At 36.7% G+C, this 22,503-nt stretch overlaps 1 protein-coding gene across 1 annotated transcript in view; it reads left to right on the top strand.

Moving 5' to 3' along the window:
* WDR36 (WD repeat domain 36) overlaps window positions 1-18,497 on the top strand; it is a 49,523-nt gene extending 31,026 nt beyond the window's left edge. Inside the window, exons 16-23 of the mRNA XM_037529335.2 lie at window positions 2,654-2,733; window positions 8,760-8,867; window positions 10,484-10,581; window positions 10,952-11,097; window positions 13,894-14,013; window positions 14,222-14,303; window positions 15,650-15,837; window positions 16,852-18,497. Coding sequence (XP_037385232.2) covers window positions 2,654-2,733; window positions 8,760-8,867; window positions 10,484-10,581; window positions 10,952-11,097; window positions 13,894-14,013; window positions 14,222-14,303; window positions 15,650-15,837; window positions 16,852-17,001 — 972 coding nt within the window. The 3' untranslated portion in view covers window positions 17,002-18,497. The remainder of the gene's footprint in view (window positions 1-2,653; window positions 2,734-8,759; window positions 8,868-10,483; window positions 10,582-10,951; window positions 11,098-13,893; window positions 14,014-14,221; window positions 14,304-15,649; window positions 15,838-16,851) is intronic.
* The last annotated feature ends 4,006 nt before the right edge of the window (window positions 18,498-22,503 follow it).

Below are 22,503 nucleotides of genomic sequence, written 5' to 3'. Positions count from 1 at the left end.
TTGACTTTGAGCCTATTTTTATCTTTTGTAGCTAAATGTGTTTCCTGGAGACAGCAAAAGGTTGGGTTTTGTTTCTTAATCCAGGCTGCAACTCTGTGTCTTTTTATTGAAGAGTTTAGTCCATTTACATTTAGAGTTAATATTGATATGTTAGCATCTGTATTTGCCATTATGTTTGTCTTTCCTTTGATTTTATTTATTTATTCTTTTAATAACTTTTTTTTTTTTTTTTGGTCTTCTTTCGTTGTTATTCGTCCCTCTGAGGTTCTGGCTTTAGGATTCCTTGTAGTATTTTTTGGAGTGGGGGTTTAGTCGCAATGAAATTCCGGAGTTTCTCTTTGTCTGGGAAGGTCCATATTCTTTCTTCATGGAGGAAAGAGAGCTTTGCGGGATAGAGTATTCTTGGTTGGCATCTGTTTTCTTGGAGTCTGTTGACTATGTCCCTCCACTCTCTCCTTGCCCGTAGTGTTTCTTCAGAGAAGTCTGATGTCAGCCTGATTGGTTTTCCTTTGAATGTTATCTGTTTCTTCCCTCTTGTCAGCTTCATTATTTTTTCCTTGTCCTGGATTCTTGGGAGCTTTACTATTATGTGTCTTGCTGTGTTTTTCCTTTCGTCGTGGAAGTTTGGTGTTCTTCTTGCTTCTTGTATATCAATTTTCAGCTCCTTCTTCTCATTTGGGAAGTTCTCTTCAATTATATCCATGAATATTTTCTCTGTTCCTACATCTCTCTCCTCTCCTTCTGGAATTCCTATAACTCTTATATTTCCTTTCCTCATGGAGTCAGATAGTTCCCGAAGTCTTTCTTCATTCTTTTTCCTTCGTACTTCTCTTTCCTTTTCTGTTTTGGTTCTTTTTATTTCTGTGTCTTCAAGATTACTTATTCGTTCTTCCATTTCATCTATTCTGCTTTCATTGCTTTTCCCAGAGTTCTTTAGTTCCTCCATTAATTCTTTGATCTCCTGCATTTCTCTTACTTCCCTCTTTAGGGACTCAATTTCCTTCTTCTGATCTATCACTTTTTAATCATGGCAATTTTAAATTCTCTTTCTGGAAGGCTCAGAAGTTCTTCCAAGTTGCTGTCGTTGCAATCTGGGGAGTGGTTTTCTTTTTGTGGTGTGCTTCTTTCCTGAGGAGTTTTTAGGTTGCGTGTGGTTCTTCTACTCCCTACTGTCTGTTTTCTAATTTGTCGTATGCGTTGGGACACTGTGTTGCTCGGACTGACTGACATCTTGGGTGAACTTCTCCGCTCCCCTCTGGCTCTTCCAGGAGCCATCTCTGTCTTCTGGGGGAGCTTTCTGCTGGTTTTAGGCAGTTTTTACTGAAGAAATGTCCCTGTTCTCAAATGGCGAAGCGGGATGCAGTCCCTGCGCCTCCGGTTTCAGGCACACTCTTCTGCGCACCCGGTCTGCCCCGGACGTGGGTGCCTGCTCCCTCTGTGGGCTCAGACTGCTGGTCGGAAGGGGCCTGGCGTGGAATAACTTCCCGGCTGGCCACTGGGTCCTCCAGAAACCTTCTGCCCTTTTCAAGCAGTCTTAAGAAATGTCCTGTTTTATAGGGTGTTAGTGACTTTTTTTTTCCTGGTCGCTAGGTGGCGCCAGAGATCTCTCCTATTGTCCTTGGGGGGCTGTTTTTCGCCTCCCCCCCCCGTGGGACAGAGAACAGAGCGGGAATGGTAGGGTACACCTCAACAGCTTTGGGGTGCTGTGTCTGCCTTGTGCCCCACCATCGTGGAGAAACCACGCCCCGAATTTTCGTGCCCCGGGTCTCAGTTCAAAGCCCTCAGTTCCAGGACGCGGGCTGTAGCCCAGTTCAGTGGCGCTGGAATGGCGCCTTTTGCACCGCTCCCGTGCCTGGGCGCCTGGATCCTGCTTACTCAGGGAGGGACCTTCACCTCAGTGAGGACCTCCGCGTGTCTCCCCGCAAGCCTAGGTAGTCTCCCCGCAAGCCTAGGTCGCAGGCGCGGGGACCTGGGCAGCCGCGATCCAGGTCTGCACTTGCTTTTCAAGTGCGCCGAGCACTCCGCGTTTCCGCACCAGCTTACCAGCAGCCCGGGCTGTGTGCGAGTCTCCCGGGGTCTTTGTTCTTCTCTAATGGCGCCCGGAGCCGTTCGCTCACCGCCGCGGCGGATCCTGCAGGGTTCGCCTCAGCTCCCGTTCACGGGGTGTGGTGGCTGCAATAGTTCCTTTCCGCTCCCAGTCCCGCTTGCTGCCTCGTTTGTTCTTGTGGGCCGTTTTGGTTTGTTGTTTCCTCCTCTCTGAGGGGTCAGAGAGTGCCGCCTCTGTGGGCGGGGGAGGGGAGCAGGGTTCTGCGCTTCCCTCCCTTCTAGTCCTCTTTTATGGCCAGTTTCTTCTTCGGGCAGTTCGCTGGCGTCACCCGTTTATCTTCCGTGGCCCAGTTCTCACTGGGACCTGCCGCTTTTCCTCCCTATTCACTTTTTTTAATGGGAGATCTTACTCACAGCGTCTCCTCGCCGCCATGTTGCTCCGCCCCCTCAGAAATGGTATTTTTTAATGTAAAATTAGGTAATCAAAAATTTATTCAGTTGAATTTATTTTTTTCATTAAGCCTGCATTGTCTGTTTTGGGCATTCTTTAAGCTGTTAAATATATGCATATAAATATATATAATTTTTTTTTTTTTTTAACTTAAAGGCTTTCAGTCCTGATGGTCGTTGGTTAATAAGTGCGTCAATGGATTGCTCCATTAGAACTTGGGATCTCCCATCTGGCTGGTGAGTTTATTTTAAAATCCTTAGATGATAGAGGATTTCTTAGTCACTGTCTTTACATGTGAGTTTTACCTGTAGTTAATAGTTTATGTGATTTTTGTAAATGGATCTATTTGTGAATTTTTTTAACCTAATTCTGTTTTAACCTTGTAATGTTTTCCATCTCTTTAAAACAGCAGAGAGCAGTACCATAAAAAATAATAGTGAGGAAAATGCAGTCTTTACTAGGTTTTCATTTATTGCCAAAGGGAAATATAGAACTGTGTTGCATAAATCTTAAGAAGGCTCTTTTGCCTTTTTACTACTACAAAATAGAGTTCAGGTTTTATGACTAAACTTTACGTTTTGAGGAATTTTTATTGTTAGTTCATACTGGATTTTAAAAGTTTAAAAAATCAAAAACCTAACTTTCCTTTGCATAAATTTTATTTTCTCTGTAACATAAATCTTGAAAGAAGACATTTTAAATACAGTGATAAAAATGTGTCTTAAGATTTGGGTAATACCAAGCTGTGTTCAGAAATGTTTCCCTTGTTGAAACTAGCTACTAAAACAGCACTTGATGAGAAAACAATATCTAAATTCATTAAATCATTTGAACAGTGGAGACCTAGAGCGTATGTGGGGCCCACTTGTGCCTGAGTGCAGTCATGCTTTGTTGTTCAGTTATGTTGGAATAGATACATTTTTAAATTACTTCACTTAGAATTACTTAAAGCATGAAAGAATGCATGTTTTGATAATAACAAAGCATCTAAATTAACAGAAACTTACCATCAGGAAAGAGCAAGGTGAAAGAAATGAGAAGGAAGATAATACTTTTTAATTCTCTGAAATATTTCTAAATTAATTTTGTTCAATTATTTTTCCTCTTCTTTCTCAGAAATTGGATAAGCTCATACCTGAAAGCATTTGACCTTTAGAAAGGAAAAACCCTGATGTATTCATTTCCCTTCAATGGTGATATAGGAATGAGGCACACCTACCTACTTACCCACATACATACTAGATTTGGAATATGCACAGCAAAGAGTGTTGTCGTTGGGTCCAGCTGTCTTAACTAGGGACTTTTGTCCACGGGTGTGGATAAAATAAAGTGTGATGGCTGTGTACTTCAACCTCAAAAAGCTCAACAAAAGTTAGCAATTAATTTAAAAATAAAAAATGAATTTAGGGGCACCATTAGAAATATTAGTAGTCCCTTGCTTCTTGGACCTTTGCCTTTTTCTAAAAGTGAACATTGTAGCTTGAATTGCTTTTACAGTAGGAAAGTTGCTTCAAATAATAAAGTTGACCGAATAATACCCTTTTCATTTTCCACTTACGTGTACTTTAGTTCATGTTAAATGGGGGAGAGAGATTACTACTTAGGAATACAAAATTGCCAAAATATTTTTAAAATATGGTGAGTTTTGTCTTTAGAATGGAAGAATTAGGATCTGAAAGTAGCATTGAAAAACACTGACTTTTGACTCAGCATTATTCCTTTTTGCTAAGTTTCTTATTTTAGTAAAAAGCAAAACATTTAAATCAGATGGATTTTCAACTCTTGTATCTTATTTTTTGGTGAACACTCAGGCAATTTTAAGTGAATGGAAAAGCTTAAAGCCGGGATAAACGCAAGAGCAAGAAATTACTCATATAAAACTCACTTGTTAAAAATGAGTTGTTAAAAAACTAAAATACACACTGGAAAAAAAAAATTTTACCAAAGAAAAACATTAGTACTTCTCTGGTTAAGATTTTAAGTGGAGGGCCTCCCCTGGTGGCACAGGCGGTCAAGCGCCGTGCTATGAAGCTGTCTGTACCCTCTGCAGCACTGGTTCGATCCCGGCTGGCTGGCGAGGGTCCCACATGGTGCGGCAGACCTCTCCTGTCTTGCCTACTGCTCCCCTCAGCAGTGTATTTCATCAGTCTGCCTGTTCTGTTCCCCGCTCTGTCTCTGGTGAATCCTCTCACCCTTCTGCACATCTGGCGTGTACCCCGGTTCTTGTATAAAATAAATCAATCTTTTAAAAAGAAAAAAGATTTTAAGTGGAATAAGTGTGAAAGTTTGAAAAGTAGTATCACACAACTGCTGCTGCCTAATCACAACTAAAGTAACATTTATCATGAGATGCTATATATTTTTTACTTTTCATCTTTTCTCATTTCCTGATAGGTATAGATAGTATTACTGTATTTAATCCCATTTTACAGTGATTTTCTCAAGGTGGTATAGTTTGTAAATAGAAAACAAAAATAAGTATAGGAGACAGAAGTAGAGTTCCCAATAGTTGTGATGTCAGCCTTGTTCACATTGTGTCATATATTCTAAGGTTGAATTGATTTTATTGATATAGAAGATATTAAGGAAGTGAGGAGTTAACCATAGTAATTTAGGTTTTTTGATGCCCCCCTTTTTAAACATAATTAGTGTAGCAAAATTTGGAGATTCCTCAGTCTTCTTCAATAAGCAATTTTATCATTTATATGGCATGTTAAATATTTAAGGAATGAATATACTCATTACAGAGCCTGGAAAGTGAAACTATCTCTGAATAAACCATTGGGTGTGGTAACATACAGGTGCATCCATCTGGAATTGTGCCTATTTAAAACAAATTGCATAGGTACTGAACTGTTTCCTGTAAAGTTTTTGTTTTTTTTTTTTAAATTGTTAAGTATTGTTTTGTGTTTGTAGGATTCTCAGAGAAACAGTTGATATTTTTTATCTCTATAGTTATCTTTGTCATCTACAACCACCACCATTTTTTATTTATGGTTGTTTTTGATCTATTGGAAATCTAGGTTGAACTTTTTGAGAGTGAGATGATTATAAAGTAGTTTAATAGGATTTTTTATTTTATTCTCTCATCTCCTGGTTCCTATTTTCTGAGGCATATTACATGAGAAAAATTATAGTAGAACATTGTATTGTGAAAGCATCATGTTGTTCTGTTCATTAAAAATTTCTCTCTAGGTGATTCCATTTCTGGTGATAGAACTTTTAGAAACTATCTGCATTTGTTAAGAACATAATCAGAAATGACTTACTGAGAGTTTAGCTGTATGTGTAGGGCTCTTTGCTTATCACACTGATTCCTGAGAATGGGAATTTTATTTCTGTTCTCTCAGAAAATAATTATAATTTACCTGTGACTTTTCATTTTATAGAATTAGCAGGAGGCTGTATGGTAATTAATCTGGAATTAAGCCTGTATACATATGCTCTATGAACTAATATGACAGTATAAAATATGCTGTATGTGTGGAAACCACCTTCCTCAATTTGATGTTTTTAAATAATGGAAGACTAGTCTACCCACACAACAGCTGTGGAAATCAAGTTGCACAATAAACTTGACAATTATAGTATCAAGTAAAGTAAATTTGCCCAAGCAGTAGATTCTCTGTTTTAACAGTTACTAAACATGTTTGGAAGTTTCATTTCTCCCATACTTACACTTTTGATGAACAGAAATTGATCAAAACAAAGATGAGTGTTTTAGGTTTAATCTTCGTGTATATATATTCAGATAGTGTTTCTTCATGGTTTGGAGTAAATGAGTTTATACAAGTAATTTAAGTGTTTAGCTAATGTTTTCTAATTCCTTGATCTCTTGATTCTCCAATGGAAACCATTGCTTGAAGGTTTGAGCAGAAATCAGGTTATTCCTCATCTTTTTTCCCATAACTGGGAATTCAGTAATAGTCATTGTTCTGAGTCTACTTTAGCCTGAGTTTATTTCTAGTGTTCCTTGTTTTAATTTTCCCTTCCTATCTGGCACTCATTATTTAAGATTTACATTTTTAATACTCTATGGACAAATTGAGATAGATGTTTTATCATTGAAAAGTCCCTACTGTCTCCACTGGAGAGTCTTTGTTTATACTGAGTCTGCTTGGAGCTTGTTCTGTGAGTCAGTAGTGTAGGCAGCCCCTGGGTGTGTATGTGCTGTCCTGCTGCTTCTTGTGCCTTTACATAGTGGCTTTACTAGAGTTTATAGTTATTAATAGAGCAGACTGCTCTGGTGACAGTACTGGCTCGTTGCTTTTAACCCTGAGCAAGTTTTTAAATATGATGTGTTCTGAGTTCTGATACAAGAAGGATAACACTGCCCCAGTGAGGGTTTTGAGGGTGAATTGATAGACTAAAGTGTTTAGACTACTTCCTACTTCCTATTAGTGCTTCCTCTGAAGCACTAATCCCTTAGAATGGGAATTTTATTAATGTTTCTCTCAGAAAAATAGTTATAATTTACCATATTTTATTATAGTTTTAAAAAAAAATAATTAGTGGGGCCTCCCCTGGTGGCGCAGCAGTTGAGTGCTGGGCTGCAAAGTTGCCTGCAACCTCTGCAGCACCGGTTCGATCCCCGGCCACCGGGCGAGGGTCCCATGGCGCGCAGACCTCTTCTGCCGCCTGCTGCTCCCCTCAGCAGTGTACTTTGGTCCTTCTGCCTGTTCTGCTCCCCACTCTGGCTCTGGTGAATTCTCTCACCCTCCCGAGCTTCTGACTGTATCCAGTACTTGTATAAATAAATAAATAAATCTTTAAAAAAAATAGTTTTATTTAATGTACTTCAGTTCTTTTCTGTGCTTTCCCATGGATAATGTGTTGGTGTCAGTGAATGAAATAGTTTTCACATCAGCTATGGTTAAAACCATTATACCCTCCCAAAGGCAGATTAATGAGAGTATTCTCACTCTTAGCCAGCCTGTGGCCTCTCCTGAAGGATGTCAATGTTAGACCTTCTTCTCTTCTCTTTAAATCCACCTTTTTTCTCTTGCTACCAGCAACTTCCTAGTTCAGATCTTTTTATTTATTTATTTTTTTAAAGATTTATTTATCATACAAGAGCTGGGGTACAGGCCAGAGGTGTGGGGGGTGAGAGAATTCACCAGAGACAGAGTGGGAAACAGCACAGGCAGATGACCAAAGTATACTGCTGAGGAGAGCAGCGTTTGAGTCAGGAGACATCTGCTGCGCCATGTGGGTTCTCCCTGGTCGGCCGGGGATCGAACTCGTGCTGCAGAGGCTGCGGACAGCTTCGTAGGTTGCGTCTTAACTCCTTGTGCCACCAGGGAGGCCCCAGATCTTTTTAGATGACAACCACTATAACCTCACTGTTCCTCTTTTCAATTGTGTGCTAATGAAAAATTTTCTTAGGAAAGTGAAAATTATACCACTATCTGCCCCCAAATCTTCAGCAACTATTCACTGATTAAAAGATAAAAACAATCTCAATAAATTGCTATTTAAGACCCTGTTCACAGCATTTTGCTTTTGCACCAAACCGTACTCTTCGCTAGACCGTTTTCCCTGCCTTCCTGCCACATCTTTGTCAGCCAAGAAATGCTTTCTTTTTACCGTCAGCATGCTTTGAAATCCTGTCTATTTGTTAAGGCTCATCTCAAACATTTGTGTTTTCTGAGATGGCCTGGAATCTTCTATCTGAATGTGCGTGTTCCCCCTATCCTCCTCAGTTCCTGTAGCATTTTAAAGCTCTGGGACTGCTTCCATAAGCCACTTGGTGGTTTTGTTGTATAGATTGAAATTGAGTGTTTTATGTATAGCATTGTTACTTATTTGAAAAAACAGGTCATTTACTCAGTTTTCTTCATTACTATTTTCTTGTTTTTATTCACAATTGTTCTTTTTCACTACTTCCTTATGATGCCTAAGCCTTTTATTATTTTAATTGGAATAACAATACAGAGTAATGATGATTAGGTTTATTTAAAATGTGTTATGTCTTCAGATTCTCCCATTTCCTCTGGTATTCTTTCTGTTGTTGAAAGGCCTTCTCCAGTTAATTGGCCTATTTTAGTGTTCTGGACTTTCTCATTAAGAGAATTTATTTTCACATAGTAAATTAGTTTGGCAAAGCTATTAGTGATTGCTTTCTGATGTTAGTGATTAAAAAAACAAATACTTTGCATGTCTTATCCATTTTTCTTTCAGCAAAAATGCATTTTGTAAATTCTGTCAGTTTCGGTAGAATTTAAATACCTTCTGAATTTAAATGCCTTCTGTCTTTGTATAGCCTTATTGACAGCTTTTTATTGGACTCTGCTCCTCTCAATGTCACTATGTCCCCAACTGGAGACTTTCTAGCCACTTCCCATGTGGACCACCTTGGAATTTATCTATGGTGAGTGTTTTCATACAGTTCTGTTTTGGGTAAAGAAGAGACAGAAGATAATATTGTCAGATATAGTTGTTGACATAGTCATTTAACTTTTTTTTTTTTTTAATATTCAAAAGGGCAGGCTCACTTAAAAAGGAAAGGGAGGTAAAGGACATTTGCACAGAAACAAGTGGGCAGAAAGAGCTGCCCCCTAAAAGGGACAGGTTTGCCAAAAGAGAGGCCTACATAGTGACAGGTGGGCAGTCTTGGGTAGAAAGCTGCCTTTGCTGCTTTGCAAAGGGAGAAGGTTGATGAAGAGAAGCACCTGCGTAATGCCCACAGGTGGGCAGGAGAGCTTGTCTTCATTTAAGTTTAAAAAAAAAAAAAAATGTATAAAATGGAAATGTCAAAGTTAACCCTGAAAGTTAATTCAGTCTATGACTGATTCAACATCTGCTTTCCAATTTAGTTTTGCCAAGTCATATCCTAAAACACATAGTTTGTTTTTATTTGTTTGGCTTTTGTTTTCTGAAAGGGTAAGTGAATTTAAAAGCTTCAGAAAGGAAAAGAGGAGTCCATAGCCAGGCCTTGACTTTCCTGCCATCTCCCCACTACTTACTGCTTTATGATCATGGCCTGTCGGTTTTCAACTTCAACCTACTTTTTCTATAAAATCAGGCATAAATGTAGGATAGTGCTTTCTAAGATTCATTCTAATTACATAATTATTCATGACTATACCTTTATATTTATGGTGATGTTTTAATTCCACTGATAAGCCTGTAAGAATCTGTGGTCATTCAAAATAAATGTCATATCCTCTTGATCTAGAAAAAATTTTGTCTTTCCTCAGTTCAGATGTCTTAATTGTTTTAGCTCTTATTGAGGTAGAGAAAAAATTTAATCCTTTTCTAACTATAAAATTTTATAATTGGATTTTTAAGATAAAAAAGTAGATTCAATATATGAGAAATAACTTTTGGTGCTCTTAATAAGCAAAATGAGTATATCCTAGAATTCATGAGGATTGGTCAAAATAAGAATAGTAGCTATGGGACCTGAGCAGCACAAGTATATAATACTGATAGTAATATAACTTAGAACCTGAGATTCCCAATTTTTATTTTCCATTCCAGATTCATGATTGGATGGGAGAGACAGTTTGTTTAGCCAGCTTTGGGATAGGCATTTGTATCTTAATCATCCAAGGCCATCGTGCTGGGTCAAATAATAGAAACATGGCCAGTTAGGAGACCATTTTAGAGAAAGGGAAATCTATGACTATTCAGTCACCCTGAAGATCTAATGAGTTCATCTTTTATGATTTATTTGAACGAAAGTTGACATTTGTTAAAACAATAATCTATATGGAACTAATAGAAGTCTTATTCACTTAAGTATTATCTACTACTTTGCTCTCAAATGATACAAAATAAAGACTCATTATTATGTACATCTTTCTTGTGATAACATCTGTGACATGAGTTAAAGCATTTTCAAATTAATGCTATCTATCTATGAGGTCTTTTCTTATGCTTAGAATTTGTAGTTAAATTCAAGATTTATGCATTATTATTACTAATTGAAGTCTCTGAAAAAGCTTTTTTAATTAAAATATTGCTTATGTTTTTATTTGTCAGGTCCAACATTTCCCTGTATTCAGTTGTTTCATTGCGGCCACTTCCTGTAGATTATGTTCCTTCAGTAGTAACACTACCTGGTACTTGTCAAACACAAGGTAATCAAAAATAGTAAAATAATTTTTGGATGTAATATCATTTACCTAACATTGTTACTGAAGGTAAAGTTAAGTACATTTAAAGTACTTTTTAACATTTCATGAACTTATACAAAAATATTACTGATTTTGTATTGATAGCTAGTCATATCCCAGTAGAGAGTTGTTTTGGGTCTTGGAATGGGAGTTGTCATGTATATGAAAAAATAAGTATAAAAGGAGGGGGTAAGGAAATATTTCTGGAATTTATAAGACTGTAGTGAGTGAGCATGTTATGAAATACAAATGGATTTGAAATGAATTATTAATATATTGCTTTTATGATAAAAATCTCATTTTCATTAATTACCTTATTTTTTTTTTCTTTAAGATGTAGAATTATCAGAAGAAACTATAGAACAAAATGATGAAATGGTGACGTATGATTCCCCAGAACAACTCAACGAGCAGTTGGTGACATTATCACTTCTCCCTGAGTCACGGTGGAAAAACCTTCTTAATCTGGATGTTATCAAGGTAATATTATAGTGCACTTAGAATTGGCCCCTAAAGATACATTTCAGAACCATTTCTTTAGCAGCAGTAGCTTCCCCTACTTAGAGGGCTTACGAAGAGGCGTAATTAATGACTAGGGTAGCAAGAACACCATTTAATTGAATGTGATTAATTGAACTGTGATTATCACTGTTTTATATTTATATAGAGACCTTGAAAGCACTCAGCAGACCTATAAATAAAGCAAAAGTCCAGCTTGTAATGCATAACTGTTAGAAATTGGATGTTTCAAATCTAGTCTATTGAAGTACTTTTTAAGCTTATCAAACAGGGTGGGGGGATTGCTGCCATAATATGGGATTTTTTTATTCTTAGGCATTTGGGAACTAGATGACTTTCACCAGTCATCTAGTTCTAAGTAGCCTCTTTATCATTAAGGAATTTACAGTTTTACATGAGAAAAGGATGATTATGGCATAAATTAGTGGTTTTCAAAGCAAGTTTCATGATCCCCATTTGTGAGTAGCAAAAGCAATTGAGAGGAATAGACTAGACAATTTCAGAGGTTATCCCTTCCTCTAGTAAGGTAAGTTTTGGTTTCCTCAAGCTAAACTTAGTACCAGAAAAGATAATGTGTGTCTTGGTTAAGAATAAAGAAGGTGACATATTAATTTTCCTCACAGAACATAGAAATACTTCTTTTTGCTTGCTTTTTGAGAGATTAGATGTCAACATAAAGATATGCTGCCTAGGGGCCCCCTAGATGGTTGAGCGCTGCACTGTGAAGCTGTCTGCAGCCTCTGCAGCGTGGGTTCAATCCCAGCCGGCCAGCCAGCTGGTGAGAATCCCGAATGGCGTGGCAGACCTCTCCTGTCTCTCCTGCTGCTCCCCTCAGCAGTGTGTTTCCTTGGTCTGCCTGTTCTGTTTCCTGCTTTGTCTCCGGTGAATCCTCTTACCCTCCCGTGCATCTGGCCTGTATCCTGGTTCTTGTATAAAAATAAATAAATCTCTAAAAAAAAAAAAAGATATGCTGTCTAAAAGCATAGTGTATCTCCATCATGTTGTCTGACCTGTCAGGTCTGAAACGAATACTTCTAAAATAGTTTTAAAAGCAGTGCATTAAGAAATACAAGTATATGAGTATGAAGGGAACAATCAGAATAATGCCCTTAAATTAATTGAGCTAAGTTTTTGGACTACTCTGCCTCTTGCTAAATATAGTTTGTTCTACACCAAATCTTAATATAGAAACCTGAGTGGATGATCTTTAGGAAAGAAGTCTGCTAAAACCTGTAGTCTTTTAATTTTCTACTAAATGAAAGAAGTTAGAATTTTCGTATTTTCCCTGTACTAGGTACTAGATAATGTTTCTGAACTTTGGGGGGGGAAAAACAGCCTCTTTATCATTAAGGAATTTACATTAAGGAATTATATCATTAAGGAATTATATATTTTATATATATATAATTTTCAGAGGCCTATGGTGCTTCTCCAGATGCTTTTATTTACAACTCAGTGACTGTTCCCCTTCAAACTCAAGATCAGTGAGTTAGAAGGACAGTGTAAATTTTATAGTTTCTTCTATTCCAAAGGACATGATTACACTGCTGCAGTTGGCAGCAGTTTATCTTGCTTTCATATAATGTCTTTTATGCTGTACCTTCATGAAGTCACAGGTATTCTGGCTTTCTTTCATAAAATCTCCGTGGGGTTATAGAACTACTAAAGAATGGAAAAGGAAACTTCCAGTGGAGGTTTCCCTGATAAAATTTTAGTAAAACTTAAGATGTTTTATAAAATAGCAATAGTGTTCTCTTAGAAATGCAAAGGAAAAAAATGCAGTATGCTTCACAAAAAAAAAAAAATTCACTAGTTTACTTTTTTTTTTAAAGATTAATTTTATTTTATTTATGCATACAAGGACTGGGGTGTAGGCCAGAGGTGCAAGGAGGGGCGTGAGAGTATTCACCAGACAGTAGGGAGCAGAACAGGCAGATCTACTGAGATCTACTGCTGAGAGGAGCAGTGGGTGAGACAGAAGAGGTCTGCTGTGCCATATGGGTCAGCTCCCTGGCCTGCGATTGAACGCCTGCCGCAGTGGCTGGTGATAGCTTGATAGCGCTGAGACTTTAGCCCCTTTGCCACCAGGGAGGCCCTAGTTTACTTCTAATGGCAAAGTCTACTGACTCCAAATTTCTTTCAGAGAAAAGAAATTTGAAAAACTGTTGAGGACTTATGTTAATTTTGCTTTCTAGCTCATTTTGCAAAGAAAAGAAAAGTTGTATTTTTTTTTTTAAAGATTTTATTTTATTTATACAAGCATGGGGTACAGTCAGAAGCGCGGGAGGGCGAGAGAATTCACCAGAGGCAGAGCGGAGAGCAGAGCAGAGCAGGCAGACTGACAAAGTACACTGCTGAGGGGAGCAGCGGGCGGCAGGAGAAGTCTGCACGCCATGTGGAACCCTCGCCCTGGGGCCGGGGATGGAACCGGCGTTGCAGCGGGCAGCTTCGCAACCCAGCGCTCAACCGCTGCGCCACCAGGGAGACCCAGAAAAGTTGTATTTAAAGTGTAAAAGTTCAGATTGACTTAATTCTTCAACTAAATATTAATGTTTCTGGAGGGCTGCACTGGTAAGCCCACTTTAAGGATATCTGTGGTATTGGTCTGATGAGATTTTATTTTTGTATTCTCATCTGAAAAAGTTTCCTTCCTTTTTTACTTTTAGGTGTTGTTTTAAAATTGATTTGAAATTTAATATTAGAAACCGATAAGGTTATTACTTACTTGAAATATTTGTCTCATTTTTTCTTTATCAGAAAAAGAATAAACCAAAGGAACCACCCAAAGTACCCAAATCAGCACCATTTTTTATCCCAACGGTTCCTGGTCTTGTGCCTAGATATGCTGCACCTGAGCAAAATAGTGATCCCCAACAGGTAAAAACCAATTGGAACATTCTAAGTATATTTGGTATATTTTTGTGTTGTGTATTCCTCTTTCTTTACCAATAGCCAGTTTTACAGAGGTTATAATAAATTAATGATTATAGTAAGTTAATGATTGCTTTTAATTATAAAGTAAACCTTTTTTGATAAAAAACATTTTTGTCTTCTTTGACTAATGTGTATCTTTTTGTTGTTTAAGTCTAAAGTGGTAAATATTGGATTTTTGGCTCAAAAATCAGATTTCTGCATGAAACTTGAAGAAGGATTGGTAAATAATGAATGTAAGTTAAATTATCAATTACATAGTATCTCTCGCTATTTTATTTTATATAAAGAGAAATCAAATGAAGTAGTGGAAGATTTTTCTGTATCTAAAAGAAGGTAGTAAAATTGAAAGGACTGAATTTTTGGTTTTATTCTGAAGTAACTTTACCTTTTGTATGTTAAATGAATGACTCCATACTCAGAAGAGATATTACAATCTATTGAGAACGTTTCACTTTATGTATGGAATTTTTTTTTTCTTTTTTGATTATGAATAGAGTTTGCAAGAAATTTTGGATAGTCCCAAATTCTATAAAAAAGGAAATTTTTTGTAGTTTGTAGCTAATAAAATACATTTTAGCTATACTGTATTCTTCATTTATTACAATAAATGGATAATGATAAATTATTCATTATAAATAATGAAATAGTTTCTAGCCAATAATGATAAATAGTAGTTAACAAAATCACAGTCACTCTTCTGCTTAACTTATCTAGCTTTCTGATCCAATTGCTTTTGTTTTTGTACCAGTATCTCTTTGTAAAGTGAAATAATGGTGCCATTGGGCCATTGTACATGACTAAAGAATAGCAGGACGATAGAAGGAGGAATTTGTTATATTTATGGGGGAGGGACACAAAGAAAAAAACACTTTTTAGTATATACTAGAGGATAGAAAGTAAGATTTCTTAGACTTTTGTTAGGTTTCTTTTCAGAAAGCCAAAAGCACAGTTATTCCCATTGTAATATAAATTCATCATATAAAAATTGTGGTTAAGTATATGGATAATGTATTTGTAGGATGCTCTTATAGTAGTGCGTGATTTAAGGAAAAGAAGTCATTTTAGGGTAGGTAAGAATATGGTGGATTCTTTCCCTTCTTATATATTTCTATTGTTAGTGTTTCTTACTGATTATGTAGTACTTCTATAACTTTTATAATAAGAAAAAAAAGAAAAAATTCCCCACCCCATCGTATTTCCAATGGTTACAGTTACTGTTAATAGTTTGGTATGCACCTTTATATTCTTATATTTGGATTTTTTTCTTACTGATTTATGAGTGTGTTTTAAATATCTAATGGAAGGCATTAATTAGATTTTCTTCAGCTTTAACAGCAGGAAAAAGTTAAATCACAGAAAATACAAAATATTTAGTGCTTTTAAAATTGCTCTCATTCTTTATAGTAATTTTTATTTAATTTGGGGTTTGTTCTACTACTTAGCAGGATAAATGAATCCTCAAAAATAATTTCCTATGTAATTTAAATACATGTTGCTTAAGATATGAAATGACAGCTAGAGTTTCCCAAGTGTAGTGATTGTAGGTAATAACTGGATTCTTTTTAAAAACTTAATGCAGATATGACTGCTTTTAACCTTCTGAAAGAATTAGGCCCTTCAGGAATTGAAACAGAGCTGCGAAGCTTGTCTCCTGATTGTGGTGGGTCTGTAGAAGTCATGCAGAGCTTCTTAAAAATGATCGGGATGATGTTGGATAAAAAGCGTGATTTTGAATTAGCACAGGCATACCTTGCATTGTTTTTAAAGGTAAGTCTAACGTAAGACAGTACTTTCTAGCTTGCCTCCCAATTATAGTGTTATCTAGTAGAGCTTTCTACAAAGATTGAAATGTTCTTTTCAGTGTGGAAGCCACTGGCTGCATAAGCTGCAGAGAAATTGAAATGTGGCTTATATGATTGCTATGTGAATTTTTAACTCAGTGCAATTTTGTTTTAATCCTCTGACTTTCCTGTATCATCCATTTGATCCAGAATACTAAACTATTAATTTTTGAAGTAACATTTTGGCAGTTTTTTTATAATCGTGAAGAGAAAGTCAGATTTTACATATTTTGTTTTGTTCTACTGATGAAATCAAAGTATTTCTCGGTAGTTTTGTCCTGGTTGAAGTGATTGGGCAATAACAGAGCTGCTTTTATGACTGACTGATGTACTATTCATGTTTATTTAATGGTTTAATAGTGTGGTATGTGTTGAAAGTAGCTGATACTGATTTTCAGTGATATTAGATATGATTCTCCCTCTAGCCTACTAATACCTAGAATAGAATTTCATGATATAATTGTATTTAGGTAATAGCATACAGAGTTAACAAAACAAATATCAAGTTTTTTCTGTGTCCTTTTGCATATTTACCAAACTTACTTCCTGAATGTGTATTTATTTATTAAATCTTTAGAAAATACAACAAAGGGCCCATTTGTTGTTCATTACCAGTGGGTTACAATGAAAGAAGAAATAAGGAGTAAGGTTAGAATTACAACCTTGCTTCTGAATCTGGATCAGGACAGCCCTAGGTGGAGGAAAGTGGTCATCTTCATTTCAGTTCTACTATGCAAGTCACAGTACCACAAAGGAATTCATACTAACAAAAATTGATTGAGAAAAGGGAAATGAGAGCTGGCATTAAATCAGCACTTAAGAAAAATTATCAGAAAATATTTTCTGAGGTTCCTTGGTAGAGATGTTGAATCCAGAATAGACAAAATTTTTGTTTTCTTGTATGTTTGGCTATCATGTTTTTTTTTTTCTTTCTTTCTAGTTACACCTTAAAGTGCTTCCTTCAGAGCCAGTACTCCTAGAAGAAATGACAGAGTTGTTACCACAGGTGGAAGAAAACTGGATCCATTTACAATCACTCTTCAATCAAAACATGTGTGTTTTAAATTATATAAAAAGTGCTTTGTTATAAAATTAGTCACTAAATAAATAAAAAAAACTTTTCAGTGAGTTCAATTTAACACATATCTTGTTTTCCATGTTTCAGTGTGAAAAAGTAAATGTTATATTACTGACTAGTCAGTAATTCTCCACTTTAAATGCTAACTCCCTTCTGCAAATGGAATTACACCTCTCATTTGTCTTAAAGATTTAAAGAATCTACTCAAATAAATTATTTACCTATTCTCTTTGCTTTAATTACTTGTCTATGACTTTTTTTGAATTGTCATCACCAAATTAGGTTGTTTGAGAAGCTGAGCATTTTGTGTCAGGAATTGCTGAATGAAAGCGAAGATCAAACTGATATGTAGTATACTTAGAAAAGTACTTTAATGATTTGAAGAGAAACAAATGACCCCAAAACTTGCAAGCACTTTAGATCTGAGGCCTACAGCAAGGGAGGGGCAAAGAGAGGGATCAAAACAGGAAAGGGAAGAACAGAAGGGACTCTGGTGACAGTTCATGGGTGATACAGTGCTGGGAGAATTCCCCGGGTTACACTTGAAGGGAAAAACCAAATACTGTACAAAAATCAACAACAATGTAAGAAAATAAAAAAAAAAAAAAAAAGGAAAACCACACACACACAAAGGGATGTGTGTGTGTCCCCTTGTTTTTTGTCCTTTGATGAAAACATGGGTTATTGACACTTAGAACTAACTACGTGTTTGACATGGGCACTTCCTCTTGTTGCCGAGAAGGAAGCTGCTGATGTCAACCTGGATTTTTTAACACTGCCTTAGTGCTTTCTTTGTTGTAGCCTTTCTATAAAGGGAGTTCTTTTATTAGGAATTTGAGAGGCACTTTTACAAGGCAAATTGCTGTAGGAGACAATTGATTAGATACCTAAGAGAGGTGAGGGAAATTCCAAATTACATAGATGGTATTCTGAGGCTCTTCTTCCTCAATGATGACCTTTATATTTGGGAAAAAACTTCTGACTATACGTTCTCTCACCACCATTGCGAAACAAGATAGCTCTGGGAATTTCTCTATTATCATTTCTCAAGCATCTTCTCATCTTTCAAGACTTCAGTAATATGAATTAAAAATAAGCAATTCTTAAAAGTAGTGATCTAGAAGTAGTTTAATTTGTACACTCAAAAGTAGTATCATTCATAAAATGGTTGTATTTAAATGTCAATACCTTGCTCATTAGGGTCAGATGATTTTACACAACAATCTCCAGAATGAACAGTCTTCACAAGGAGTTGATCAATGATGGTTTTAAATGTGGAAGTGTTTTTAATGGTGTAAAATGGAATTAGTGAACTAAGGAATTATCTGGTATACTCTCAGTTTTGTTTTTCTTTTAGAAGTGTTAGAAACTTAAAGCCATTTACTGGATTGTTAACAGGCAAGTTCTAACTCTAAAAACTTTTTCTCTCTGCCCCAAATACCATATTCTAAAGAAATGCAAGATTCTGATATACAATCATGTCCTATGCAAAGTTTGTAAATAACTAAAACAATAAATCTTCTAAATTGAAATTGTATTGCTTTGATAGATTTTTTTTAAAGATTTATTTATAAAAGCACTGGGGTACAGGCCAGATGCACAGGAGGGTGAGAGGATTCACCAGAGACAGAGCAGGGAGCAGAACAGGCAGACTACCGAAGGGAGCAGCTGAAGGGAGCAGCAGGCGTCACAGGAGAGGTCTGCTTGCCATGTGGGAATCAACCTGGCCCGCCAGGAATGGAGCTGGTGCTGCAGAGGCTGCGGACAGCTTCACAGCTGCACTCAACCCGCTGTGCCACCAGGGAGGCCCTGCTTTGATACATCTTGAACTGGATTTTCTTCTCTTTTTAAATGAGAATACAAAAGGTGAGTATTGTTTTTGTTGGAGATATCTTTAGATAATATCACAGCATTGTTTTGGCAGGTACTTTTCCAGTACCATTCCTGTGTGTTTGCCATCAAAGAAGGAAGGGTAAAGAAATACAAAGGAGGGCCTCATTGGTGGTGCAGGCGGTTGAGCGCAGCACTGTGAAGGTGTCCCAGCATCTGCAGTGCCGGTTCACTCCCCGCCCAGGTTCAACTCCCGCCCTGCTCGATCCTGGTCGGCCACAGTTACCCACATGACATGACGCATTTCTCCTGCCGCGCCCGCTGCTCCTTTCAGCAATGCTTTTGGTTCGTTTGCCTGTTCTGCTCCCCGCTCTGTCTCTGGTGAATCCTCTCACCCTCCCGCACATCTGGCCTGTGCTGTGCCCTGATTCTTGTATAAATAAATCTTAAAAAAATAAAATACAAAGGATAGTGTTGTATATGTATTTTTTCTTAAAGTGTATCAAGCTGTGCATAATGCTTTTTTTATAAATGTAAATTGCAGGGCCTCCCCGGTGGCGCAGCGGTTGAGCGCTGGGTTGCAAAGCTGCCCGTGGCCTCTGGGGCACTGTTTCGATCCCCGGCTGCTCCCCAGCCACCAGGGTCCCACATGGCGCGCAGACCCCTCCTGCTGTCCGCTGCTCCCCTCAGCAGTGTACTTCGGTCCTTCTGCCTGCTCTGCTCCCCGCTCAGGCTCTGGTGAATTCTCTCACCCTCCTGCGCTTCTGACTGTACCCAGTGCTTGTATAAACAAAAAAACAAACAAACAAATAATAAATAAATAAAACATGCCTCTATTAAAAAAAAATGTAAATTGCAAAGGTACTATATGGTTATATTTTATTTGTAAAAATATGAGATAAGTCTCACCTTCATTCTCAACACCCTTCCTGGATGTACCAGTTAACTTTCTATCTATACCTTTTTCTATGAATGTTGACATATAGCTACAGGAAATGTGTAACTTCAGTTTTTGCATAAATAAATATTTGAAACTTTTCTAATTGGTACCTTTATATCAGTTACAGCCACACCTAATCTCTACTTCCACAATCCATTTACCTATAAAGGATACTTAAGACAGTTACTCTTTTTTTTCTAGTTACAAACAATGAGGACAGAATAACATCCTGTGGACCCTTTGTAATATATTTCTCTGTAGTATATGCTTAGGCATTAAATTTCTGGGACAGAAGGTAACAATTTTAAAGAGTTACTTATGTTAGCTTCCAATATGACTTACCAATTTATAGTTTCTCCTCAGTAATAAAGAGTGCATGCTTCTCATTGTTAAGGGCTACTGACATTACACTTAAAATATTATATTAATCTAATGGATGAAAAATATTTTTTTCTTCTTTTGATTAAAATGCTCCTGATATTTGTGAAGATGGGCATATTTTCATATGAATATTTTAATCTATTTTGATGTGAATTTTCCTAACTATATTTTAATATTGGATAATTTGTCTTTTTGTCTCATGGGTTTGTTATTTTTTTACCATTATTATTGAATTTTTAAAGATCCATTTATATTTTTATTTATATAACTTAAATTTATTAAAATTAAGTGGAATGAAGAATCAAGTTTCTCAGTTGCACAAATCAATAGCCACATGTGGCTAGCATCCTTTCTACTAGACAGTGCAGAATTAAACTTTTTCAACATCATAAAATTTCCAATGACTTTCAATTTAGCTTTTTTTTAAAATTTTTTTAAATTTTATTTTTGTATTTTCCATACAATTGCAACCCCCTTATTTTGACCCTAACCCCTCCTTTCCCTGTCTCCCACCCCCCAAGTGTGTCTCTGGTTCACAGTTGTTTGCTGATTTTGATTTTTTCTTTCTTATAGTTATTCTTTTACCTGGTCCCTTATTTAGGTTTTCTAGATTCCTGCTGTGAGTGAGACCATCTGGAATTTTTCTTTTTCTCTCTGGCTTATTTCGCTGAGCATGATCCTCTCCAGCTCCATCCATGTTGCTGCACATTTCATGTGTTATCTTTTTTGAATGCTGAGTGTATATGTACCACATCTTTTTGATCCAGTCATCTATTTTTGGGTATTTGGGTTGTTTCCAAAGCTTAGCTATTGAAAACAGTGCTGCTATAAACATAGGGGTGCAGGTGCTCTTTGGAATTGATGTTTCTGTGTCCTTTGGGTAAATACCTAGGAGTGGAATTGCTGGATCATATGGAAGCTCTATGTTTAGTAGGTCAAGAAATCTCCACAGAGGTCTCCATAGTGGCTGGACCAGTTTGCACTCCCACCAGCAGTGCAGGGGAGTTCCTTTTTCTCCACACCCTCACCAACATTTGCTGTTGCTAGTTTTTTTAATATGTGCCATTCTCACTGGTGTAAGATGGTATCTCATGGTAGTTTTGATTTGCATTTCCCTGATTACAAGTGATGTTGAACATTTTTTCATATGCCTGTTGGCTATTTGTATTTCCTCTTTAGAGAAGTTTCTTTTTAGCTCTTCTGCCCATTTTTTGACTGGATTATTGTTTTCTTTGTTGTTGTTGAGTCTCATCAGCTCTTTGTAGATTTTTGTGATCAGTCCTTTATCATTAGTGTTGTGTGTAAAAATGTTCTCCCAGTCGGTGGGGTTTCTCTTTGTTTTTGTTATTGTCTCTTTTGCTGTGCAGAAGCTCTTTAATTTGATGTAGTCCCAGCTGTTTATCTTTGCCTTCACTATCACTGCTTTGGGTGATGTGTCTGTAAAGATGTCTTTGAGGTGCATGTCATTTAGTGTTTCACCTATATTTCCTTCTATATATTTTATGGTTTCAGGTCTTATGTCTAGTTCTTTAATCCATTTTGAGTTGGTTTTTGTGCATGGTGTGAGGTAGTAGTCAAGTTTCAGTCTTTTGCATGTAGCAACCCAGTTTTCCCAGCACCATTTATTGAACAAACTTTCTTTGCTTCAGTGCATATTGTTTGCTCCTTTGTCAAAGATTAGTTGACCATAAATCTGTGGGTTTATTTCTTGGTTTTCTATTTAGTTCTATCGGTCCGTGTGTCTGTTCTTATTCCAATACCATGCAGTTTTGATGATTATGGCTTTGTAGTATAGTTTGAAATCTGGGCAAGTGATGTCTCCATTCCCTTCTTTTTTTTCAGGAGGGTTTTGGCTATTCGGGGTTTTTGGTGGCTCCATATGAATTTCATCAATATTTTTTTATACTTCTTTCAAGAATGACATTGAAATTTTAATTGGAATAGCATTGAGTCTGTATATTGCTTTTGGTAGGATGACCATTTTGATAATGTTAATTCTTCCGATCCATGAGCAGGGGATGTCTTTCCATTTCTTTGTGTCTACTTCTATTTCTTTTAACAGTGTTTTATAGTTTTCTTTGTATAGGTCCTTTACTTCTTTTGTTAGGTTTATTCCCAAGTATTTGATTTTTTTTGTTTCAATAATAAAAGGAATGGTTTTCTTTATTTTTTCTTCTTCAGATTGATTGTTTGTGTATAGGAAGGCTACTGATTTTTGTGCATTGATTTTGTATCCTGTCACTTTACTAAACTGATTGATTAGTTGAATTAGTTTTTCTGTGGAGTTTTGGGTTCTCGATGTATATTATCATATCATCCATAAATAGTGATAGTTTGACTTCTTCCTTGCCTGTTTGGATTCC

The sequence above is a fragment of the Talpa occidentalis genome, unplaced genomic scaffold (genome assembly GCF_014898055.3).
Source record: "Talpa occidentalis isolate TD23 unplaced genomic scaffold, MPIMG_talOcc4v2.1 talOcc4.6, whole genome shotgun sequence".
Classification (NCBI taxonomy): Eukaryota; Metazoa; Chordata; class Mammalia; order Eulipotyphla; family Talpidae; genus Talpa; species Talpa occidentalis.
This window is presented reverse-complemented; position numbering and strand designations above follow the sequence as displayed.